The sequence below is a fragment of the Poecilia reticulata genome, linkage group LG17 (genome assembly GCF_000633615.1).
Source record: "Poecilia reticulata strain Guanapo linkage group LG17, Guppy_female_1.0+MT, whole genome shotgun sequence".
Classification (NCBI taxonomy): Eukaryota; Metazoa; Chordata; class Actinopteri; order Cyprinodontiformes; family Poeciliidae; genus Poecilia; species Poecilia reticulata.
The window spans coordinates 28,916,363-28,943,309 of NC_024347.1; the positions used below are offsets into that span (position 1 = coordinate 28,916,363).

The 26,947-nt window shown below is 40.2% G+C and overlaps 1 protein-coding gene across 2 annotated transcripts in view; it reads right to left on the reverse strand.

The window, feature by feature from the left end:
* Positions 1-26,947, reverse strand: part of LOC103480019 (receptor-type tyrosine-protein phosphatase N2-like) — a 166,445-nt gene that overhangs the window by 115,144 nt on the left and 24,354 nt on the right. For both annotated transcript variants that reach the window (XM_008434755.2, XM_017309950.1), the window contains exons 3-10: positions 23,325-23,438; positions 18,663-18,777; positions 17,426-17,570; positions 15,091-15,376; positions 12,368-12,676; positions 11,924-11,952; positions 9,904-10,277; positions 6,296-6,382 (exon numbers count right to left, since the gene is read on the reverse strand). In XM_008434755.2, the coding sequence (XP_008432977.2) occupies positions 6,296-6,382; positions 9,904-10,277; positions 11,924-11,952; positions 12,368-12,676; positions 15,091-15,376; positions 17,426-17,570; positions 18,663-18,777; positions 23,325-23,438 (1,459 nt within the window). The remainder of the gene's footprint in view (positions 1-6,295; positions 6,383-9,903; positions 10,278-11,923; positions 11,953-12,367; positions 12,677-15,090; positions 15,377-17,425; positions 17,571-18,662; positions 18,778-23,324; positions 23,439-26,947) is intronic.

The window sequence follows — 26,947 nt, forward strand, 5'->3', positions numbered from 1 at the left end:
ACACTCGGTGATGTTATGCAACAGCTATCATTATTCGACAGGCAGCTACAATCAAAGGCTGAGAGTATCCGCCCCCCCCCCCCTCCATGCCCTCCACCACTACCGGGCCACGGCTGCAGCTAAAAACATTTCCAGGGCCGCTTGGCTGAAAAGCGCTCACCGTCAGTGTTATCTAATCAGTATTGAATTGTTCCAAATGCAATGTGAGGGTGTGAGTCACTCCAGGTTTGTTTTGTGTCCTGGCGCAGTGTGTAGGCCCACTTTTATGATTCATGTCTTTCCAGTTTGGATGTTTTTTGTTGTTTTTTTTTGCTGCAGGCTCGATGAACCGCCGCCGCTGCCGCTCTCCGGCTGCAGCCCCAAGAGGGAATTGTTGGAAAAGTGGAAGTTTAGCCGCCTTTGTCAGCAGCTGGGGGCGCTCAGGTCACCAAACTACTTTGTTCACAGACACTTTTGTTGCTGTTCTATGCTAATCTGCTGATTCTGAGCGAGGCTGAGGGTCTGGCTGCCTGCAGGGTTGCTGCCTGGTAAATGGAAGCAGGTTAGCTTGAAAAATGAAGTGGAGAGGGAAAGAAAAGAGTCGTGTTCTGCAATGACTTTTTACATTTTATGCAGTACTCAAGCTGCTTCAATCTTGAAAAATAAATATTACATTTTGTCCATCATAAAAAGAGGTTTTAACTGAATATTAGACATTTTGTTCCAGCATATCTTTACATATTTAAGGAGTATGTGCCCAGCAGAAGTATTTACATTACACCAACAGACTTCAATGTATTTTATTGCATTGCTTCATAGATCAACACTTAGTATAAATAGTGTACAAGTGTGCTTTGTAGAACTGCCTTTAACAGTAGGAAACCTCCAGCAGAACCAAAGCCGGGCTCAGTCCAAGTGTCGCTGACCGGCTGAAGGGTTTGAACAAAGCTAGAAGCTTAAAGGTTGAGATGTTTTATACCTAATCAGTCGCGTTATGATTTCTGTTACGAAGACTAAGAATTTTTGAAGAGCAACTTTGTTCAGAAACATCATCGTTTATTTTAACCGACTGTTTCTGATGCGTTTTTAATTTATTGTTTGTAGCAGTGTTTTATTTTGTATATATTCAGTGTTAACCAAATGGAAGTTTTTTGGTCGTTGAGGGGTAAAACATGCATTGCTATGCTATTACCAATAACAGCTGAAAGTGATCTCAATACAGTTTATCATCACAATATTTACTGGGACAATTTATTGTCCAGAAAAACTTTTTTAAAAATGCAAAGAATGAATAACGCAGCACAACTTTAAACTTCTCTGATGTGACTTCCTTCATTTCCATGATGCTGTTTGTTCTCTAATGTTCTAGAGCAAAGCAAACAGATGCATTTACACTGAGATTCAGCTACATGTACCTGCAACTTCAGAAGGCATTTGGATGAATTTGACTCTATTTAGTGTTGAGTAAAGCAGACGGTTTTATAGACACAGCACTTGATTAATGTATCTAGATATGTTAGATGTTGTAAAACAATAACATGGATATTTTCCTTCTTGCTCAACAGTTATGAACCACTTTGTGTTGGACATGAAATCCCAATAAAGGGGAATTAAGTTTGTGGTTATAGCGTCACAAAATCAGAAAAAAAGTCCATATGTTGCGACCGAGAGGTACTGAAGCAGGTAAAGAAGATTTGTTGAAAAGCTGGGCGGTAGAAGCCACAGGTAGTCGAGGTAAATCAGCGTCAGCCCGAGACTTTTGTCTCTGGGCTTAATCACTCTCCTGAAGGTGACTGCTGTTGCCACAGCGGCGAGGAGCCAGGCAGCCTTGAAAAATACGTGTGGCGCCTCTGACAAATTGTCAAGGCGGCTCCCCCTGCTGGGCTTTTACTGCGCTCGCAACAAAAGGAGACCCCCGGCTTACCACCTTTCTTTCTGCATCTATATCTCCCTGCCATTACTCTCGCTTTCTCTACCTCAAATCCATCAGCCTCCTCCCCGTGTGTGGCTCCCCCTTTTCATTCCCGGGATAGCGGAGCAAAGACAAAAGGTGCATTAGAACAGCAGAACAGTGCGGCCCACCCAGGGACTCAATACAGCAGCCGAGCGACGCGGCAAGGTGCTGGGTGAACAACAGCGGGGGTGGAAAGAGTGTGTAGTGTGGGGGCGAAGCTGTGTGTGTGTAAATCGCGCTATACCAGCCACCCAATCCCCTACCTGCCTGCACACACACAAACATGCACTTCTGTCTCACTACAGCTCCGAGTTCAAGGCAGCTTCCCAGAGCTTTGGTTTACTCAAAACCCAGGAAAAAGTTATTAAATCAAAAATATTGCAGCAGAGAAACACCTTTTAGAGGACAAAACCCAGCTGACAGCAGACAAGCTGTGCTGACAAGATAACAGACATTCAAATGATTTATTCAACTCAGATCACCATAATCAAATCTTCATAATTGCCTGGAAGTTTAAAAAAAATGTGTGCACAATTATAAAGCTTTATATAAAAAGAGATGACAAAAGCAGGCAACAAGTTCATTTCTCTTTTTATTTTTAAGCACGGTTCAACTGGATGGGTTTGCAGACGCCACGTTTATTGTTCCTCCCTAGAATCATGATGTCAGCTTTGCATTGTGCTCCGAAACGGTGCAATTAAAGTAGAGAGTATACATCATACTGTCATTCTTTCGTTTCAAAATAAAGCTAACGCGTAAGAGCAAGCATACAATTTTGGTGCTGAGACGTGAACGCTTCAAACAATTAGCATGTCCCAGAAACTGTGAAAAGTCCAGCCATGCAGCAAGCAGATCCTTTGAGACGGATCCTGTTCATTTAAAAAAGTTTTAGCGGCTGGAAAACATTCAGCTCTTCTTTCAGTTTGAGTTTACTTTTCTCCAAAACTGCCTCGGCCACAGCTTGGAAAAACCTGGTGCATTTAGATTAGAATCAATGAATGTTATGAAAAATAAACTTTTTTCAGCTTTGCATCATGTTACACCGTCATTTCTCATCAAAATCATACCTGGAGTGTTGCTTTGATTCTTTCATACATATCTGAAATCTCCCGTGGCAACCGTTCGGAGGTGAATCAAAGTCAGCTCCTCTAGACTAGTGGCAGCAGAAATTCGGAAACACCTGGTGGAACTTACACAAACTACTACACTCCTAAGAACGTCCTGGAGAAGCATTGTCGTGACTTACTGGAGAAGGAAAGTCGAAGAGTAGAAGCTTCTTAAAGAGACATAACATAGTAACTCGATTGGGCTACAAAATGGCTGCATGTAAAACACATGCTGTAAGGGAGAGGGGTGCTCCGATTTAACGGCCAGTCGATTAATCAGTGTCGAATCCCTTATCTTTGAGAGCTGTGCAATCGGCTGATAGTTACACGTGAAGCCGATCTTATCCACTAATCTTATCAACCTCTGCAAAGGTCTAAAAATGAGCCACTGCCTCTGCTGCTCTCCGGTCAGAGGTTTGACTCTCTGATGGGAGAGACCGGCCCACCAGGTCATGTCTGCACGTTTGCAGTTAACAACAGTCACTGTTACCAGCTCAGCGACTTTCTTTCTATATTTAGCAACATGCTAGACAAAAAAATATTGGCACAGGCCAAAATCGGAATCGGCAGGTCAGGCTTTTTAAAGCAATCAGTCCAACCCTAGTAAGGGAGCAGTTCTGTAATACATATTTACTTTTTCTTGAGCTGTATAGAAACCTGTCTGTGTTTTTCTCAGAGCTGTAAATATGACAAAAACTTATTTTTTCAATTGCATTCTTCAAAATTTGAAAGATAAGCGATCATCCCAGAGTGAAAACATCTCACCTCAAAACATAAAATTCAGTGTTAAACGTGAAACAACCTGCAAAGCATTTGTTCTGCTGTAGCTCATCTAACGGGGGGAAAAGGTGAAAAAAGGAACAAATCGCTGAGGGAATGATAACAAAACCACAGGAGTCCAGTGAGCGAGAAAAGACCAAGTGGGTTCAGACAGAGTTTGGTATCATTAATAAATGATAGCAGCGAGTAGTGGCTTGACTCGTCGGCACGGACAAGCATGTCCTCATCCCATCAGCGCAGGGGGGGAATGTTGAAAGGAAAATAAGTCCACTTGGTTTGCGTCTTGCTTTCTTTTCCTTTCTTCACTTCAGGTTTTAAAGCCTGGTGCCTCTCTGCTTTGATCCCACCAGTTTGCCCTCTGTGATCCGACATGCTGGGTGTGGGGGTGGGGGATGCTGGAGCTGGCACCACTCATCTCTTATGGGGGGGGGAACATTTGAAAAGTGTTACTGTGTGATGCTCCCCTCTGGGAAGAGGGCCGCCCACTCAGGCCTGCAGGTAGACGGTCAGGAAGGCAAAGCGCAGTATGGACGCCATGAGTCATCCAGACCTCTGCTTCCACGCTGGGCTGTTTTTAGTCTGTGCACACAGTTGGTTGTAATTTTAAATGGCTGCTGAATTGAAGGTTTTCTCTTGATGCAATTCTCATTTCTATTTAACTGCTTTGGTAGTCTGACAGCTGGGAAGGCTTCATGCCCACGGGCACCGTTACATTTCAGGGCAAAGAGGACATTAGAAGCATTTCAGAGGCTCGTATTTTTAGTTTCCCATAAGAAACAGACGGCACTAACATTCATTGCTAGTGTGTGTGTGTGTGTGTGTGTGTGTGTGTGTGTGTGTGTGTGTGTGTGTGTGTGTGTGCCTGGTGAGCTTCAAGAAGGTTAAGGCTTTATTTACAAATAAAATGTGATTGTGGTCAATGAAACTTTTGTTGCCTTCAGAGGTGATCTATATTAAACGGTTCACTGGAAACTATTGACTAAGCTTATCATGAGGAGTTTGCTTGTTAAACGTGTGAAGCTAAATCTCTAAGACCAGGCAAAGACAGTAGAAATATGTCACGTAAATGATGTTCCTCAAAACGTAGAGTATGTAACCATCGTTGTTTTTTTTTTATGTTTTTGATCTTTTGCGCCCCATTATTTCGAGCTGATCTGGCAAAAGGCGTCAACCAGCTGGAGCCGAAAGCACTTAAAATTTCCACAGAATGGGCTGAAAAATGTTCGACGTGTCACTAATCAGGCTGTTAATGTTAAAATGTGATTAATCCGAAAAGCTTAACGTGTTAATGTTGCATAATGCAGATTAATCACAGAAAAGGCCTCTCTCCTGTGGAGGGTGCAGCGTCTTGTACTGCGGTCAGCAACGCAGAGATGCAAATGTGAACGAAAAGACGAGCGAGGAGAGTCAGAGCGGTTTGACTTTGAAAAGTTTTCCTTCCACCAAAGCACAAGCAGTTTATAGCCAACATGTTTAATTACCTTTGAAAAAGTGACTTATTTTAAACCTTCCTGAATACACAGACCTGAAAAACTGATTGGTTTGAGTTAAACCATTTTATGAAAAAGAGCAATTTTTACATTTCAAGCTTACAAAGTGAAGCATAGTGATTAATCTGAGTGTGACTAATCTGATTAAATCGTTTAATCAATTAACAGCAAAAGTAGTAATATTTCAGAGTGGCAGTTATCTTAACAGAATATTAAGCTAATGCTAAATAAATGCATAAAGTGTCTTAATTGGGGTTGAATTTCAAAGAGGACTTCTTCATTTCCATTTCCAGTTGGTTCAAATCTAAAGCCCCGAATTAACACTGGAAACATTTAGGAAAAAATGTCCGTCCACATGACTGAAACCGTTGCAGTAGGTACGCCGGGCCAGGGGGTGGCGCTGTAACACTGCCACAGAGCAACGCAAAAAGACACAGAACAGCGCCGATCATCAGCGCCATGTTTGTGCGGCACAGAGAAAGAGCTGGAGCTACGATGTGACTGAAAATGATGCAGCTCGCATGCAGACATGGCAAAGAAAACAAACATTTATGGGACCTGGTTTCAAAAATAAAGTTTACAAGATAACCACATTAAATCTGCCTGCAGATTTAATCTCATTTTCCAAACACAAAGTCAATCAGAAGGAAAATATTTAGTCATACTCATTGCTGCTCTTGCATAAGTAAATTACATTTACAATTTCTGTCACAGCATTTAAAACTCAGCTTATTTCAGAAAGTGACCTGATTGTTTTTCTATACAGAAAAAAAACAATTTTTTTTTACATTATTTAATTTGGAAAATTATGTATGAATTTAAACTAACAAGCATAATCAGTTCAGCTCCGAAGAAAATAATTTAGTGCCAAAAATTGTGGCAGTTTGTGTAAACGCAGTATTGTTATACAACCAAACACCAGTAAAACCAGTAAGAAGGATGGAAACCGCTGTGTTTAAATGACGAGTTTAAAACAAGATACGTACACGAGCTCAGTGAAGTCCGTCATCTGGATGTTTGACCGATGAGCCAAGATCTCCATCAGGTGAAGGCCATCGTCTGTCTGCAGCCGACTGCAGGTGACAAAAACATGGACGTCAGAGAACAAACAACAAAAACAGTTTCTTCTTTCCACAAAGAAGCAACAGTGATCAATATTTGTATTGGCACATCGCAGCAGTAATGTTTTTACAATTATAAAAGGAATATACCAAAAGAATGTCGAACCTGATCTATTTTCATTATTCCACTTGCAGGTGAAAATGGAGGAAAATAGAAAAACTAATAAATGGAGACATGAGCAACATAAAAAAAGAAACATCTAACATCGCTACCAAGTCAGATCCAGTGATGGTTGCTGACAGATTTGACTTTTGCAGGAAAGGAGGTCAGAAAAGGTGCAAGGTGGGGAAGTGGGAGTGCTGTGGTGAATACAGAGGAGGTGAGGAAGGTCAAAGACGGAAAGCTTCTCATCACCTCTTCATTTTATGTCCGTCTCCTTTCAGTTTGTTCTGACAACAGATGACACAGTCAGGACCCAAACTCAAATGAAGCAGATCTGACTGCAATGAAAACAAGAATGCAGCGCGACCAGCAGGTGCACAGAGCGGGTCGACGGCTGGAGGTCCGACCTCCACTATATGGATAAATAAAAACCTGATTGGCCTTTCTAGGAGGTATATGTTTGGTGGACATTTTTGCCCAGTGACATTTATTACTGCAACTTTAAATCAACCTTCAGGCCCTAAACTTTGTTTGTACTTCTCTTGATGGAAGCAGAATGATGAGTAAATGAGTTGCACCCTCACCTTGTGTTATTAGGCACCGTCTGGTAAAAACTGCATCCTGATAACATGAGGTTACATTTTAGATTTGAAGCTGAATATTTTCGCATCATTGAACTTTCACTGGGCTGCACAGTGGCACAGTTGGTAGACCTGTTGCCTTGCAGCAAGAAGGTTTTGGGTTTGATTCCCAGTCCGGGTCTTTCTGCATGGAGTCTCCATGTTCTCCTTGTGCATGGTGGGTTTTCTCCTGGTACTCCGGTTTCCTCCCACAATCCAAAAACATGACTGTCAGGTTAATTGGCCTCTCCAAATTGCCCCTAGGTGTGAGTGTGTGTGTGCATGGTTGTTTGTCCTGTGTGTCTCTGTGTTGCCCTGCGACAGACTGGTGACCTGTCCAGGGTGACCCCGCCTCTCGCCCGAAACGTTAGCTGGAGAGGCACCAGCACCTCCTGACCCCACTGAGTGAGCACAAGACTGACGGAACAAGCAGAGTTTGTTTTATGTGTGTTTGTGTCGTGGGGATGGGAGACCTGATTAAAGATCAATATCCAGCTCTGAACTGATTGTTTCCTATGTGCCTGACCCCACCTGACCCCACCTCATCCCGGTTCGGCTGAATTCAAACCCAGAAAGAACCTGTAGAAACCTCCAGGTTGCATCATCTTTTTGCAAACAGGTCAGAGACTTGCTGTAAATTTTCAGAAGTTATGTTTTTCATCGCTCCATCTGGTGATTTACAGAGCAGCAGTTGAAGGTTTTCTTCCTCATTTAAGCACAAAATGATCTCATGCTCTGATCCCTCTGATACTAATATCAAAAACATTAAAGGATGAATTTATCGTCCAGAAATAACAATGAAAATAAACTAACAGTGGAAAAAGCAGCTGTACACCTAAGTACACCAGTTCACAGAATATGGTGGATTGTGTCAGACTCACTACTGACAGAAAACCTGATTTTGTTCGATTTCTCTTCCCTGAGCCTGGAAAGCCGACAGCAGCTCCGCCAGCCCACATGCTATGAGTCAGCGTGGCATCGTGCAGAGCAGCAGCCTCTGAGCTGACATCGGTGATCACTGCTGCTGCTGATGGCTGCTACGGAGACGTCAGCTCCACGCCACGCCGTGGGCCGTATCGTGATCCGTCTGAGAAACCACACTCACACTGCGGGGGGTTCCCCTCTGACTTAGGAGCTTTGATCAATCTCAATGCACGCTTTCTAACATGAAGGTGTTCAACACGGATTTGATCTGTGTCGGCCCTGATTCTGGATCGGTATCAGTGTCTGATCCATAGCAGCAGATCTAATTCAGTAGTTGTCAAATCACTGCATTATTTCAGAGACAGCTTGACAGATTTTCCTACTGAATGGAGAGAATAAAGTTTAGGATTGGTCTCTCTGTGGTCCAACTGGTTTGCAATCATACTTTTGCCATTGCAAGGATTAGAATAAACAGAGCGGCACAATTCATATCGCTAAAGATTGTTAGGAGTCTAACACTTCTTCACTAATATATTCCAGATGTTTTGAACTTACATCTTATATGCTAATGTAATATTTAACCAACTGCATCGATTCTCATGGGTCAAGATGCTCACACTGTTCACAAATGACTTTGCCCAAAATGCTGAAGGTCGCAGTGATGGAAGCGCAGACGAAAGCAGGCACATATTGTCTCCAATATTGATTTTGCAATATTGTTGTCACTGTAAGATCATGCAGCCCAACTGGAAATCATTCAGTTATTTGCTTCACATACATTAACCTCTACATTTTCTCTCTAGTGAATTGTAAGGGACATGTTAACATTTGAATTTCAGTCATGTTACTCGCAAAGGTCAAGAGATGCAGAAGTGAATAAGGAAGGATTGGAGAGAGAAATGTGCAAAGATGTTGGCATCTGCCCTGGAGAAGAAACTGGACCTTCTGCTAACTAGAAGGAAAACTGTGTCTTCCTGTAGATAAAAAATATCAATAATATTTTAAGTATTAAACATCAAAACTTCACTTAGAAAAATGAAATGACTGAACATGAATCTAACAGGATATTTTATATGAAAGCAACACAGAGTATATATTTATTTTCTTCAGATAAACTTGAAGGTTTCAATTTCTACATCCAACATTCAGTAAAGAAAATATTTATTTTGACCACAAAGAGGAAGAAAGTCCAGAGTGAAGTCACTGCACCTCTGAATGTCAAACGTGACGCCGTAGGAACATCTGCATGTTGTTTCTTTTTACGCAACACAAAGATTTCTAAGTGGAGCTGAATGTAAACACTGAACTGATGACACAATGATCAGTTTTAGAAGATGGAGCAGGGTGAAGGAAGAAGGTCCTGCTCATTGTGTTTGCAGTGTGAATCTGTGGCTCTGACCTCCAAAACAACGTTTATGGATTTTCTGCATAATAAGATGAAAAGATGGAAAGACGAACGGCACCAAGACCTCGAGGGCTGCAGCAGCTGCTGCAGCAGAAACACAAGACCAAGGATTTCAACAAACCTTCAGTCTAAAACTTCGGCCATTCAGTAATCAATGCAACTCACTCACATGTGTGCAGCGCATGTTCTGATGTTTAAAAGATTAAAAGAAAGATAAGAAAAACTTTTTCTAAACTGCAGATTATAAACAATCTTGACACCATAGAGACGAAGTGAATTAAAAGATGTCACACTGACCAACTCAGCATCTGTAATTTCGATTCGATTCTTAGCACTTCACAATAAACAGAACAAAAGTCTCTTTGAAAGAAGATGCTCATCATCTCTTATATTTGGATAATCTGAGTAACTCGTTACTCACTCTGTGTCTGTGATGACGTAGCCGAAAACGTCGTCGTCCGGCTTCTTCCTGTCGGTTTTGACGTCCAGCTGCAGCTCCGGCGCGTGCATCGTCTTTTTGTGCGGCTCCTTGTAGACGAGCGAGGCGGGCGGAGGCACCACCTCCTTGATCCAGCCCGCCACCTCCGATACCTCCTCCACTGACTGGGTGGTGTCCTTCTTCTGCACCGCCACTCCCGCCTCGCTGGTGTGACTTTGGACGTTCTCCAGGCCCACCTGCCGGCCCCTGGGGGCTGCCGCGGCGACGTCGTAGCGGCTTCTGACTGACGAAGGATCGGAAAGAGAGGCTTTGTCCAGGTAGGCCAGGAGTTTGTTGAAGAGGCTGCTGCTCTGAGCCTGCAGGGAAGATACAAGGACATTTCTATTGGGTGAGTAAAATGAAATAAAGTCATGCAATTGAAACTTGAAAATGTCTCTTTGTACAATCCAGTGGCGTCACGAAGCTGATTCTTAATAATTTGGTGGGTTTTTGTTATGGTTTAGTTTTTTACAGTTTTAAGATTTAAGTCCTTTGTCCTTAAAACAATGCAAAAGTCTTCCTCTGTGTGTGATTCTCTCTCGGTTGTAGCATTTATAAACTGAATTGTTTCTAAATAAATCTGCTAATTTGAATATAAAGCATATTATTATTATTTTGTATTTATTTTAATCCAGTTGAAACATTAAGTCATCCATAACTTCAAAAAAAAAAATTAATGAGCTATCAGTATAAATTCTGAATTTCTGTCAAACCATCTCATCTGTGGTTGAATTATTTTATAAATTCAGCAAAAGAAATAAAGAAAAATAAACATTTCTTTGTGACATTCTGCAGCCAACAAAGACCTTGAGGGTAAAAAAAAAACATTTTTGCACTTTATGGTGCAGAAACAACTTTGATTCATCAGCTGCTAAGTGAAGTTGCTTAAAAGAAAAGAGAGAAATTCATAAAACTGATTCTTAAGTTCAAATCCTTGAGAGATGATAAAAAATTCAGAAGAACGTCTGATAAGGTCAGTTTAAATTCCAAGAGTGAAAAAATACAGAAACATTTGATCAACACTGATTTCTATACAAATATGACAAATAATGTCAACTAAAAACACATTTGGACCTTAAATCCCACTGTAAATATTTATAGATAGAGCTATACTATGCTATCAGTTCCCGATACAGTATTGATTTTATAATATTGACCAGACACTGATAAAAAAATTAACTGTTAAAAACCAAAGCGGTTCTTCCTGAAAGCATTTAAAAACCTTTTAAACTGCAGAAGTATCTAAACTCCCAACACTCGTTTTATTCTTTAGTATTTGTCTGTCACACATCTTTGGCTCTTTGGTCGAGGCTGTTTAACAGCTGGGAGTTCCTCTGTTGATGTTAACGTGTTGGCAGTCTGCAGCTACAGGTGTGATGAGATAATTGCTGGAATCAAATTAAAAGCCAACCTGTCAGCATCCGTACTGAAACGCCGTTACAAAGCGCCATTATTCTGCAGGTCCCGACTTCAGGCTAATTATTCTTCTTGTCAGGAGCTGAATGTCACAACAGCGGAAACACTGGGACCAAAATCCACTTTTGTTCCGTCTTTAAGCAATTCGAAATCCAATCTGACGAGCTCAGAATGTGCTGAGGATGGATGGGAAGAAGCAGACTGTCTGGGTTGGACTCAAACTGCTACAACACTTCATGTTCCCACAGCGTGACTTCTCCTGTCAGCACTTGTAGGTAAAACTTGTCAAATCAGATTCAAATGTTTTTATTTGACAATAAGCAACACTAAAAATATCAATAATGACAAAATCCACGCAGAGCTCGACACCGTCTGACACGCAGAAATTTAGACAAGACAAACAAAACTAGACTTTGCAGAAAAACCGAATCAGCCTCTGGAAGGACAGCCATGTTCCTGCAGGTATTAGTTTTTAACTTCAACATTCCAGCTGTGCAAAAACGGTTTTCTGTGAGGCTGAAGGACATCGCAGGTTCTGGTTGCTTACCGGATCGTCCACTGCATCCGTGTGCCGTTCTGTTGGGAGAAACAAAATGTTTTTATGAAAATTAAAATATGTGAATATTGTTTTTACACAGAAATTAATACTTCAAAATGCATTTGTTTAAACCAGATTTTATCTTTCTTATAAAAAAAAGCATGTAAATGATTATCATTTAGATACTCAGCAAGCCAAGCTGTAATATTTAAGTAAACAACATTTATTCCCTCCATGTTAAATGAGCTTTATAGTTTCAGCCATTATGGAGGCACTTTTAGACCTAATGGCCTCATTCAGCAAACAGCTATTAACAGACTGTTTATGCTCTGCTCTGGATAAAAACCTTCTTTGCTTGCACACTGATTTTCATGTTTTGATTGGAAACAAGCTTTCAAACACTCCCTTAGTGCTGCATGATGTTAAAACGGAAGTGAACATGGTAAAATGTACCTTGAAGCGCTGCCAGTGGTAGCTGCGCGCTTCTTCCCTGAGGGTCAGGGTTCAGAGTGGGAACGTTCTGCAGCAGCACTTCCTCGGCTCTGGAAGCCTCCTGACTCGAGTCGCTCCGCTCTCCCTCCAGGTCTCTGAGTCCGGGCCCTCGGTCCCGGCTCAGGGGCCGGGCCGGTCCCTGGTCCTGGTCCACCACCAGCAGAGCGTCGGCGATCAGGCTGGAGAGCTGGCTCAGGTCCTGCGGCGTCAGGCTGTCCACGTCCACATGCTGTCTGCCCACGTTCTTCATCACCTTCTCTATGAACCGCTCTGCAGAGACGACACAGCCTCAGTACGAAACACGCTCCAGCTAAAGGTTTGGTTTATCTCACAGCTGCAGCCAACAACAAAACACTCTGTTCTCCCTTTTGTTAAATTTCATTAATTCAATAAATATGAATAATTCATGTAGCAAAAGAAAACTTGAATGAAAGGAGCAGAAAGAAGAATAAACTTATATCTGCCACCTATTCACAAAAAGAAAATTAGTTTTTAAGTTCAGGATATTACAGAAACTTCAAAATAACAAGAAATACAGACAAAAGAAACAAAAAATGTACTTTTTCATAATGGCTTTCAACTTTCTTCTAACTGCAGAAATAGATTTATAGATTGTTCCATAAACAGCGTCACCGTTCTGAATCCAATTTATTTTTTTAAATCTCTGTTTCTTTTAAGTTGCATTTGATTTCTCTTTTTACAAATCTGTTTGGAATATTGCCAAGTAAAAAATGTTTATGCACTCATACATTAATTTAAAAATAATAAACTCAATTCATGAAGTTTCAAAAAGTTTAACTGCATAAATGTCTAAACATTTCTAGTCTCTTTATAAGTGAAAATGACTAAGAATGTTGATCCATCTGCACTTTAAACTGAATTTACAACAAATATTTTACTGAGCATCTAAATATTCAGGTAGCAGGTTTTTTGTCAGTATTTTGTCAGATTTTGGCCTGATTTATGGATATTATGTGTCTTAATACTTCAAGGTTGTCTGACAAGGTTAAACCAAGTAAATAAAATTATTTACCCAGAGCAAATGTAATATTTAAGTTGAGGATGTTTCTACAGAGTCAACCTTTGATTAAACTGCACTCAAACACCAGTTTTAAAGTCCCTACACTGGCTCCCTGTAGATCAGAGAATAGACTTTAAAATACTGATGTTAGTTTATAAATCACTGAACGGTTTAGCACCACAATACCTTAAAGATCTGTTATTGCTGTACCAACCGTCTAGACCCCTCAGATCTTCTGGTTCTGCTCTGCATCCCCAGAACCAGAACCAGACGAGGAGAAGCAGCATTCAGCTTCTATGCACCACAGATTTGGAACAAACTTCCAGAAAACTGTAAAACACCTGAAACACTGGGTGCCTTTAAATCTCAACTTAAAACCCTCCTGGTTAGAGTTGCTTATGGCTAAATTAGGGTTAGAGTGCCGGTTTTGATGTCTTCCATGTTTTTATGTCTTTAATGTTTTTAGTTTCTTTTTATTTCTTTTCTACGTTTTAATGATGTAAAGCCCCCCGGAAAACGTCCCAGTTAAACGACGTTTAACTAAAGTTCTACGGGGTTTAGAGTCCCAGTTGACGGAGTTTCAACTAAAAACCTAGAGGTTGGAGTCCTTGTCAAACGGTGTTTTTGACTAAAGTCCCTGAGGGTTAGAATCCCAGTTAAACGGCGTTTAACTGAAGTCCTAAAGGGGTTTTAATGTTTTTATCTGTTCTTTTTTTTAAATCTCTCTCTTTATTTAATGTCACATGCTGTTTTTATTTTAATTATGTAAAGCACATTGAAATGCCTTGCTGCTAAAATGTGCTATACAAATAAAATTTGATTGACTGATTGATTGAATGTGTTAAATGTCCAACAAATGCTTGTCATAATTGAAGCTCAGTTTTTACATAAAGTTAAACAGAATGTTAAAAGGTTGAGGAGAACATGATTGGTTGAAGCATGAATTCATATGGATTCAAACAGAAGACATCTTAGATCACATCTGCATTTTCTGAGGATTTTCTTTGAAACAGTTGGAGAAATACTAAACGGATCTCAGACGGAGATTTTTTTTTTTTCCAGCTAAGAAAAAGTGCAGCATCATGCTGAGAAAGCAGAATGTTGCTCTAACAGTGTAGAGAGCGACGGCAGCACGGAGGAAGACATTTTTGCTTCCTCGTTTGTTTCAGAGACGCTGTGCTGAGTTGGTACAGCTGCGCTCTCAGCTGGGTTCCAGCAGAAAGCTGCACTGAAGAAAAGATGATCATTTACATGTGATGGGGAGTTAGGGAGAGATGTCCTTCAGTTCAGTGTTTCACCATCAGGGAGTGATGCGTGTTGGCAAAACAACAACTAATTAATTTCCTGAAACTAAAAATATGTTAAACTACAAGAGGATTAGAGCCACTGGAAAAGATAAAATAAAAAAATTACTTTTTTCCCTCAGAATCCTGACTTTAATGTCAAAATTCAGACTTTAATCTTACAATCCTGTCTAATCTTCTGAGATCAAAAGATTGAAAGTCAGATTTTGATCTCAGAATATATTAAAGTCAGATAACTTCCAAATTTAACTTTATGTATGCTCTAGGAGATGCAGTAAAATCTTCTACTGCAGACGGACGGTTACAAAAAACCAAAACCGTCTCTTTCTGATAAACTGCAAAGCGTTTAAGACACACACCGTCCACAGATGTGAGCGGCTCCTTGGCTGAAGCTGCAGGGGAACTTCCCGTCTTCACCAGCCTGGACTGCGGCGTCTCCTTCATGAACCCGGGATTTTCTACGCTGCTGCTGTAGAAGGGCCTGAGCCGAGGAGAGGCGGCTTCCTGCTTCATCCCAGCGCCGAGCAGAGAGAGACGCCCGGAGAGAAACCGCCTCAGGGCGGCCAGGAGAAGGTCCCCATCTGCCTGCGAGGCGAGCAGCTGGCTGGACAGAGGCTTCTGCTTCTGCTTCTGCTTCTGCAGCGGCTGGAAACGGAAACAAGATGGAGTAAAAAGATTTGAGCTGACAACATGGAAGGATCCCCGACCGAACAGGAACGACATGCAGCAGACTCACATAATTAAGTTGTCCTTTTTATTAGTGGCTTCTCTGCTCCGTGTTAATATATTTTAGTATCTTCGATGAAAAGCGTCATTTTTAAAAACAATGACAGAAATACGGAAGAGAAGTAGAGCCACTGAAAAACAAAAACTAAATTCAGACTTTAATTTTCTGCAATTAAAACAATGAAAAACACTATTTATTAAATTCAATAAAACTTCCACTATTTAGGGAACATAAATGCATCAACTACCAGAATAAATCTTCACACACGTCAATTATCATGACATGCAAGATACAAACAATGACAGAGAATCTACAACTCCACTTGGCTTTATAATTTTTTATGATTTCTTTGATACTGTCTAGAACCAGATAAAAACTCCCTGTCATATATTATAGAAATAGGTTTTTGGACAGATGTTGCAAATATTTGCACAATAATAACCAACAAGAGTTATGAGGAATTAGAGGATTCACTTTTTTTAAATAAGCAATTAACCTCTTCACCACATTTTAAAAGTTTTGTTATCAAACATCTTTATTCCAGAGGCAGAATTTAAATTGATAAAACTAATACAATGGTCAAAGACACTAAAGGTTTATTCTGATATATCAGATTTATTACAAACATTTTGCATCTTGATGCCAGAAAACCCGTTTTAGCATTAATGCAAATATCATTTGAGCCCAAACGACAGAGCTGGAAAAAGCCAGGCTCTTCAGAAGTTATTAATTCGCTCATAAAATTACATTAGTGAATTCATCTGCAACAACAAAAGCGAGTCGTCACTGCCAGCTCCATTAACGCCCACACAAGACAAGAAGCAGCACCTGCTTGAGTAATGGCAAAATTACAATAAACGGCTCCTCTCACTCGCCATGCATAATGATTTGTGTGTCAGGCTCCCACCAGGTATCAGGTGTTTCCATCCATTTGCAGCGCCTGTGCCCTGCAGGCCCCCTTCAGTCCGACTAACCCCATTGTTTTCACTTCCAAACAGGTGAATCTGGACTGAAGGTCCACAAAGCCCTGAGCGCTGCCTGTGGGCTTCGCCCTGCTGCAGCCTCAGAACAATCTCCCAGCAGGAAGCGGAGCAGGAAGCGGAGCAGGAAGCGGAGCAGGAAGCGGAGCCCTCTGAGGACCCGGCAGAGCCACGAGTCAAGTCATGAGTTATTAATGGGAGGAATGAACTTGTTAACTCCAAGGCGGTATAATTTCTCTATTAACAGTCCAGCTGTGCTTGGTCTAAAGCTAGAAAACGAAGGATTCTCACACAGCAGCCCACGTTTATTTATCAATCACATTTTAGCACATTTCAGTTCCACCTTAAGGACTTTAGAAGTAGGTGATGTGCTCCATCTTCCTGGTTTTAGTCAGAACGCCAGCAGCAGCGCTGCTAGAAGTTTTTGCACTGGCAAGTTTTCATCTATATCAAAATTACAAAACTGCAATGGGGACACGTTTTAAAGTCATGTGACCAACAACTAGATGTTACTAGAGGCAGAAAAGATCAAGAAAACAACTGGAAGTGGAGGGAGGATGTTGGCACAGCCAGATTTTTAATGACTAATATGAACACATTTCTTTTAATTACGTTCCTTATTTAATGGAAACACTACAATTGCAAAATTGTGGGGGGGTTTCGACATTAGTGGAATACTTTAAAAGTTTGCACATATTTTGTGATTGAAATGCAGCTACAGACTACAGAGACGTTTTCTTGGCTTGTTCAAATGATCAGTTTTTCTAAATGTCCGACGTGTTTCAGTTTGGCATACACTGATTGTTCTCCAAGAGAGCGATTTTACACCGTTTCTCCTCCAGACATTTTGGTTAAACTGTGAACGTAACTGTTCACAGTGAAACACTTGCAGTAAACGTCTGACTTCCTGGCAAAAAGCAAAGAAAAACTGCAGCAGCAGAAGACAGTCATGAACTGGAAACCAGCGAAGAACGAGGAGAATCTGACCTTGCCAGGTTTGCTGAGGCTGGAGGCGGATGACGTCTTGGGAAGGAGGCCCAGACGTTGGAGGTAAGTCTGCAGATTCCTGTTGAGCTCCACCTCCACCGGCTTCACCCTCTGGTCTTCTGGGTCCATCGCTTCAGCTGCCGGCCTGCAGAGGAGGAACAGCCGTTCACACCGTTTCTAATGCAGACAGAGCTTCTGACAAAAAGATTCATTACTGACAAGCAACATCGTCAACTTTAATTGTTAGCACAACCCAGGTTTAAAGCTGTGCAGCTGATAATTTTTTTTATTTCATTTGTTTAAAAATGATCCTGTTGCTTGACTTGATAATATTTCTCTGCTTTAGGCTTTACAAAACTTATATTCTGTTGAAGCCATGCTGCCGATCGCTCAATGTGCTTGAACTCAGTAGCTGCATTTCCATTGACCATATGATGGCGCTATTTGAAATTTTGAAAGTAAATTTGCTTAATGGGGAAACAAATTCTTGGTTTTTGATAAAAGTCGTGGTGTTGGATGTTTTTTCTTTGCCATATTAAAATTGATTTATTTTGTAAAACTGCAATGGAAACTTTCTGCATCAGACGAGTCACATGATCAACAACCGGATGATGCCACTGCCACAAACCATGAAGGAAAAGACGACAGGAAGTGGTTGGAGGAATGTTTTTTAATGACTCGCTGAGTGAAGTCATCAAATAACATGAAACTTCTTCAGGTGTGAATTTAATTGCGTTTATTTAATGTAAGCACTGCACATGCAAATTAGTTTTTCTTTTTGACATTAGCAGAATATTGACAAAGTCTTGTGAACATCTGTAATGGAAATGCAGCTGCAGAAAAAATGTTTCTTTGCAAACCCGATTGGGTTTTCTAAAGAAAACCTCTTTGGAAATGTTCATAATTTTATCTTCATTGGCAAAAACTCCAAGTCTACAGGAGTTGTAGACTTTTTTGTCAGACTTACCTTTTGGCTATATGACCAAAAAGTTCTAGTTTTGTTTATTCGGAACAGAAACGTCTCCTGGGTTTATGATTCACATCTAAAAACCTTCTACCCATAATACTCAACAAACTGCTGCTCAAACTGTGTTATGTAAAATAATATCTAAGAATTCATAAAAAAATCAAACCCTGAAGCTGATTCCTTTTTTTATTCCAGCTCCAGAGATTTTAAAAACTGAAATAAGTGATGATTTTTCACCACCACAACACAGAATGGGTTTGGAGATGTGACCTGGAGCTGCTGCTGTAGATCGGCCCTTTCTGCTGCGGCCGGTAGGGAATCCTCCTGAGTTTGGATAACTCGCTGGACAGAACCTTCTGGGTCGTGTCATCTTCCCAGGTCAAACCTGCAGCCACAATAACAGATAGATCAGAACACCGAGTCCGGATACACGTCTGCAGCTACGATCCGGAGGCAAAACTGCACTGGTGCAAGAAAATAAGGTAGAAAACCTGCAGCAGAACAGCGACAAACTGCTGAGCCGGCGCGGCTTCTTCTAAACTCATCAGGTCGATCATTAGCAGACGAGACGAGGCAACAGAGTTTGATTCAGTGACTAAGCAGAAACGAGTTCTGGTCTTCTTCTACAGTTTATTAGGGAAGGTTTAATGAAAGAGTTGGGGGTTTTATAAGCAGTTATTTAAGCACACTTCTGTAGTCGGCAATTTATTTTGAAAAGATTAACGTAACATAGGAGAAGCTGGATATCGGGGCTAAAGAGGCCACCGAATACATTTATCAGCTTTAATCACCTTGTGAAGAAAAAAGGAATCCTGCTGCTTTATTGGAACTGGAGCAATTAATGGGTAAAGAGTAAAATTAGCATTTTTGCCTGAATTATTCAATACAAAAGTCAATTGTGCATGCCATTAGCAGATTCTCCCTCTAGAAGAATTTTCCTTTTAAGCATTGTGTAAATGGAGCTTCTTTGAATATTAACCAACAGCTGTTCATGTTGTCTCTGTTTGTTCGTTTCCAGGTAAAAATCTATTACCTGGACGTCAAAGTGCGTCTGCGTCGGAGTCAGCGCAACATTTGTGTCTTAATGGTTCTTTTAATATCAACATCAGTGACAAGACGAAACAAAATCTCCTCTTTTTTTCCAGCATTTGTGCGAAAGGACAAGCTGGATGAGCTGCACGGCCGCTCGCGTCTGTTGCTTATGCTTAACATGCATCCAAACACGGCTTTTTGGCAGCCGAACAGAGGGGCAGGCGCCAACGCCAGATGGGGTAGCGGAACGAAGTGTTACCGGAAATATGGCTGCGGCGCGCAAAGCACAACACGAACAGGAGCTTTTGGCAGATGAGCGATGGCGCCACCGAAAGAACGCAAGTAACACAGGCGGCGAGTCCAGATGTGAAGCCGCGGGACGGGGGTCTACCAGAGGACACACACCTCAATCAGGAACAGGAACTCTGCTTTTACACAGCAGCCGCAGTGAAAACACATGCATGAGAACTAAATAAGTGGTTAGTAGAAACAACAAGAAGAGTGGATTAGATTGGAACCTTGACAGCGCAGATTTCACTTTAAGTCACAAACTTTGATCAGTTATTAAAGACATGTTTATTATTTCCTTGACAAAAAACCCATAAAATGGCACAGGAGAAGATAGGTGGACTTTTAAAGCGACTTGAATCTGCACTATAACAATAATAATCAATTAGAGAAATAAAGCTGCCACTTGAGATTAAATTTGGATTTGGATAAAAACTTTAACCGCACAGAAGGTTTTCTTAAGACTCTGAACCCAAGAAGCATTTGCTTGAGCTAACATTAAATTTCTCTAAGCAATAAATATCAGAATTTTAATTCCTTTAGATTTTTATCCTCCAACGCAAACAGACATATGGCTGGTCATATGTTTCATCCCATTTTCTTTCCTACATTCAACATGTTTAATCTAAAAACACACAAAACTAATTTTATTGATAAAAAAAAAACTGTAACTGAAACTATAAATCTGAACTGCATCACGTAAAAATCAACTTAGGAATGAGGGTCTTTTTTTAGTGGAAAGAAAACTTTGAGTATCTCCTTTATTCAATATTCAGGGTCCTTCGAGGAACAGGCCGAGTCTGAAGACCTGGGGAAAGCCAAGTCGATTTAATCACCGAATAGATGAAAAGCAGAAAATACCAGAGGTGGAGAAGATTCTCCCAGAGATGCTAAAGACTCTGGATATTGTGGGTCTGACTGGGTTGCATGTGTCGTCAACATCCATAAACCGGTCCCGATCTTTAGAAAGTTCACCATAAAGAGAGTTCAGGCTGCTGCAGAGTCACGTTTATCAGATTTCTGGAGAGGTTTCTCTCTATGATGTCAAAAACAATCAGTGCTTGCTGAACCTTAAACACAAAGGTCCAGGAGTTGTTTTCTAGTAAATTTTTGACTTTTCAAAGTCCAAAATCTCAGAGTATTTTCTAGAAAATTTCTGATATTAAATGTAAAAATTCAAAGGTTTCTTCTAGTGAATGTCTGACTTTTCAAACTAAGAAATCTCAAAGTATTTGTTTTTTGGCTGAAATTTACCCCAACATGTTGTCATAAAAACCAGCAGATGTTATGGAACTGAAAACACCACCACCAATTATTGTAATGTTTTCTCACAAATGAACATGTCCAACCTTTATCAACGGAGAATTACACCACGAGTTCAACTCGTAACGGAACATTTCAGACCCAGAACAGTTTCTTTACACTCCAACAAAATGAATTACGACCTCGACTGCCAGCCAATCGGGACACAAGCATCTCTCCAACAGCTGCGCAGCGTGTCGGGCAAAGCCTTCCCCATCAAAGAGCCATAAAACGGAGCTTTTAATGGCAGCGAGGGTGGCTGAGAAAACGGGAGTTGGCGTCGGGCGAACAGACGGCATCTGACACGACAGGTTAATGAACGCCGGAGCCCCTGCCAGGATATTCAGACGCTACGCCTCTCACTGACTGAGCTGTGGGCAGAAGCGTGTCAGCAAACTGAGATGTTTAATGCTTCCACATGTGGAAATGTCTCCAACTGAAACTCTGCTGCTGACGAGAACGGCTTCAACGGAGGATGAATCTAAAGAAAAGCGTCTAGTGAAGCTGTTAATTACCAAACGCCTCATCAGACTTGAGTTCAGGTTTCCATAGTGACGTCAAACCGTCTCCTGAACAGCTGCTGTTTGCAGAATATAACTGAAACGCTGTCAAAGTTTATTTATATATATTTAGCACGTTTACAACAACCTCAGCTGATCAAAACGCTCTACAACAGCACAGGCAGATAAATGATTCAACACAAAATAAAATTCAGTTTGGTAAAAACTTTGGCCATAAAGCATTTGTGACGAGTCCGAGACAAACAAACAAACAAACTATTGACTTCATTTCTGGATTTTAGGAAAATTCTGCTTTCATTTCCTATTCATGGATCTTTTTGAGCAGCTTTTGGTGGTGAAGTCACTGCCAGGCTGGTTCTGGTCCGTTTTAACGTGCAATTCGTAGCTTGAAGGGTTTTGTTGTGTTTCGAATTAATTATTATTTCCAAATTATGAGCAGAGGACGTGGTCCAAATAATCCTGTTTAAACTTTTGCTTTTCCTAATCCAGTTCCACCTCCATCTACCACCGACTGCAGCATCCACAGGGAAATCCAGCCACTCCAGCCGTATCCAACACCACTGCAGTCCTCAAAACGTTTTGAATCGGATTTATCACAACCTGAAACAACCACAGAACAGTAACAGTCAACCGAAGACCCGACCCGATTTAAGCCCCAGGTGGAGGCTTCGTTCCATTCCAGACGTTCTGAACCTCTGAGGCCGACGTTTTGTTTTCTAAGACACACGGTGAAAAAAACAAAACATTTCAGAGCAACGTCGCTGTTTTTTATCTGCTTTCTCCAACAATCCAACAAAAACGAAACGAGCTGCTTTCAGTCTGACTCAGGGAACAAAAATCCAGGAGACAATTTATCGCATTATCTTTCATTTCGCATAACAGACAAATAGCCACAGATTTATCACATTGTTGGAATCAAAACATTTCCGACTCGCCCTCTGGTTACCGAATTGAGAAACTAAACTGAAGGAACTTTTTTATTTTATTACAGTGGCTTCGTTTATTAAAATGAAGCAAAGAAGAAACTTCCTCAGGAACAATGTTTTCTTACATCTGACATGTTCCTGCTGATCACTCAGATGAACGTGATCAGTTCCCCTCATTGTTTATGCAGGTTTTGTTCAAAGTTACATGATGAAACTGGATGAAATGCAGCTGCAGCTGTTAGGCTGGGCTCTGCTGCCCCCTGTTGGATCACTCCACCAACTGCAGCTTATTAAAGCAGCAACAGCTCCTCCCACATACATTATATGTATTTGAAATGCACAAATATAACAAAAAATTTGTTTCAGGATTACCTTGTGTGGTCAAAATAAAATATGAGGCATTAAGAAAAATAACTGAAAATAAAAAAAACAAGAAAATCAAACAAGGTTTAAATTAATTTAAAAATGAAGATTTATTTATGTTAAATTTACAGGAATGTAACCAAGTTATACTCCAGTACTGTAAACCATAAAGGAAAATAAATTTAAATTTATCTATAACTGTTTAGCTAGGAATAAATTGTACATTTATACATAAAAAAATACAAAAACTCTTTAATAAAAAAAGATGTTAAGGCCAATACTGTGTCTCCAGTGATGACTTTTGTAATTATTTAATTTTTCTAGGAGACAAAGGGATTTACCTGCATCAGGTTAGCAAAACCTAAACTTTACATGCAAAACTACTTAAAAAAAAACATACCAAGTTACATATTTTTAATAATATATTTAGATTTTTTTTAAATAATTTTATCAGCAAAAACCTGATATTGCTGAATAACATTGTGTGTCGGTGTGTGTACCTCTGTTGGACAGCTTCTCCAGCAGGATGCGGAAACGTTGCACTACAGATGGGGAGACGTCGTAGGCGTAAACGTCCCTGACTGGAACAGAGTGACACCTCCCAAACATCCCATCTGTCAGCACAGAAATACATTCATCAGAGAACCCAACACACTTCCATCTCTGCCATTTCACCCCGAGATCACAAACTAGTCACTCAGTTAGAGCACAGGCAATCATTATTATGCATTTCAAATGTGAATTTCTCATGAATCGACTTTGATTTTCATAATTTGTCAAGTTTTCATTCAGTAGGGAATCAAATTACAACCAAATGTACAACTTATGAACTTTATCCAACACATATCTAGGGAGAAATGCATGAATGTCAGTCATACCAAAACTGCTCTGATCTCATGAGGTTCTCAAAGTATCTGCTTACGCTTAGACAAAATTCAATAAAAAAAATAGAATAAATGCAGAGTTCCTGATGGTTATAAGAAAAATGTTTTACAGTAAGGCAAAAATAAAAAAGTGTTAAAAAGGTTTTCCAATAAAACAAAAATAAAGCTGTAGTTTCATTAGTAAACTATTAGACAATAAAACAGTAACTGACACGATTAAAGTTGAAAAAAGGTTGAATTATCAGCCAATCAGAGTCCTGCTCTACTAACAGGAAGCTTTTGCAACAAATTTAAACTACATAGAGAGACGATGAGTGTGGAAACCCGGCCTGCATGTTTTTAATGATTGTGTGAACAAACTTATCATGTTTCTTATTTAATAGAAACACTGCAATTGTGAAATTGTATTGACAAAGTTTTGTGCACATTTGTAATAGAAATGCAGCCAGTGAGGAATGAGGAGTGAAATAAAGGAAGTGAGAATCTCTGAAGGACAGAAATATCTAATAAAACTATATTTCACACTTCTAGGGATGCCACAGAAAATAAACACAGGGTTAAAAAAATCCTCCAAACACAGGGGCAGAGTTCACTGAAACGCTTTCAGGGAAATCCAGTTGGTTGCAGAAAAAATATCACTGATGAGGAAATGATCCACAACAGACAGGAACTCGTTTCTAATCAGTCTAATTAGCCTTATGTGCAGAATAAACACTAATCCGTCTGATACTCTCAAAAACCCTGCAGAACAAACGATCCAAAAGTAGATTTTATGTTACAAGTTATAAAACAGGATTTATTTTTTCTTCCTTCAGATGAGACGAAACCTCAACCTCGCGGTTTTAGTCGTGATTAAATAACTCTCGCAGACTTGGGAGTCGACTCCATTTATCCTGGTTTGCAGTAACTCAGAGCTGGGCCCGTCTTCTGGTGATTCATGGAGCCGATTAGAGCAGATAAAAGATTCACAAGGCTATTCTCAGAAACACAGGCCCCGTTAGGACGAAGGAGACGGACCAGGAATCATGGACCGAATGTGGCGGCACCAGGTTAAATATAACCTGCGAAGGATGCAGATTGTCAGTGAAAACTCACATTTATCCAGGCCTGATCATTCACTCTGCTGGGTGGTGAAGTTATAATTGTTTTAAATTAAAACAAATTTGGGTTTAGGTTTCAAAAACACTTGGCATACTTAAAAAAACTATAGAAACCCTGTAAATCTTTAACTTATAAATTCATGGTTCAGTATTCGAGGATTCACCTGTGCAGGTATTTTTCTGTAGAAGGCAACTTCAAATTATTTGTGAATCTTTTCATAGAGAGGATCTAAAATATTAAGAAGATGCAGCTGAAATACTGAGGCACGATGCTATTGGCTGGTGTTTGGAAAGCAGCCAATGATGGAATACCATTTATTTTCCTTTGCGCTGATTGGCTGTAGATGCTAAGATGGTTTCCACTGTGTGTAATAAATAATGTGTGTTTAAAGCTGTCCTCTCTTTATTTTAAATCAAAATCACTCATTTTTGATATACTGTAGAAATATTTGAAAGGAAATTTGCGATATTTTTTCATTTTTAAAACCTTTCCAAAAATCCACATCTAGAGGAATCAAGATGGCTGAAAAATAAAATGCATACAGATTGGAAACAAACATTTTTTGCCCTTTAAAGGACTTAAATATCTCAATATCAACAGACAGACATAACTCATAAACATGATCGGTCATTCGTGGTCATGCATGTCAGTGAATTTTTGCTATTTGCCACATCCAATGGACTTGACATCAAGTTAAGTTGGGGCAGCAGTGTAGTAAAAGTAAGCAATAGCGCCACCTGCAGGTGGGAGTTAGCATCACTTAAACCCAAAACCATTTCTGCAGAAAATTTGCAACAAACTCTCAAAAAAATGAGAGGATCTATTAATGTTGCCTGAATTTTCACAATTGTTGAATTGCAAAGAACTGGAAGGACTGTTAAGGTGCATTTGGAGTTTGAAATAAGAAAATAGTCAGTTTTTCTAAAACTAAAACACCCTTTACTGAACCAGGACCGTCTCACTGCCCAAACCATTTCTCCTCTGCGATCCTTTCGACAGAAAAATTGCTTCAGTTGTAATGGACTCCAATGGAAATTGATGGAGAGCGCAAACATTTCTTTTTTTTTTACTTGTGTAAGATGGTAATTTGATGACAACACATCAAAGCAAAGGTCAAAATCAATAACCCATCAGCCCGCTGAACACACAGAGGGTCAGTTTGTCATTCTGTGTCAGCTGCCCTTTAAGTAGCTGCTGCAGACCGAAGAAACGCTTCCAGAAATGTGGGAATGTCATTTATTTAATCACTCAGGCTCTTAGCTGCTGTTTCTTATTTTCATATTTTAGTTCAAAGAAACAGAAAAACTCAACAGCTATGAAACTTCTTTGAACCGTAGACTACTACTCTTAACTTTGGATAAAAATGATGAAGACCAGAATAATTGTATTTTTATCAATTAGATAAATGCCAGTTTTTAGACCAGTAGTTCTTAACCTTTTTTGAGGTAATGAACCCACCAGTTTCATATGCGCACTCACTGAACCCTTTTGCAGTGATAAATAAAATATGATTTTTTTTCCCCCAAATTCAAGACATAGTGGTGACCCAAATAGAGTCTAGTTGGGTCACCCCAAGATCACCAAGTCTTCTTAAAATGTAGAGTCTCAGAGAACAGTTCTTCAAAATATATTCAGTGTTTTCAGCAAAGTTGAGCTGACTGTCCAGGAACGACCCAAGGTATTTAAAATTTTCCAGTTTCAACAGTTTGGCCATCGAGAGAAACTGGAACCACTTTAAGGTCTTGTTTAGATCATTTAATTCACTCTATATTCTTAGGATAATTACAAATTAATAATAAATAATAAAGACTTTGCGGTATTCTGATTTAGAAATGTAATTATATTAGTTGTGTTACCACCCCCAGGCCACTAGAGGCAGTAGCAACCCCGAAAAGATGCGACTAAGCAGCAGATTTAGAAGAACACCGAAAGCTACAGAATTTGGTAAAAACTGTGAGCTTTGCTGAAGTAATTAAAAACACAAGTTGATATACATGCTGAGAGTGGAGCTCCTTCAATCAGGGCTCCTCGTATAGCACTGACTGGCTAAGCAATGTAACGTGATCCTCTGATTGGCTAAGCAATGTAACGTGATCCTCTGATTGGCTAAGCAATGTAACGTGATCCTCTGATTGGCT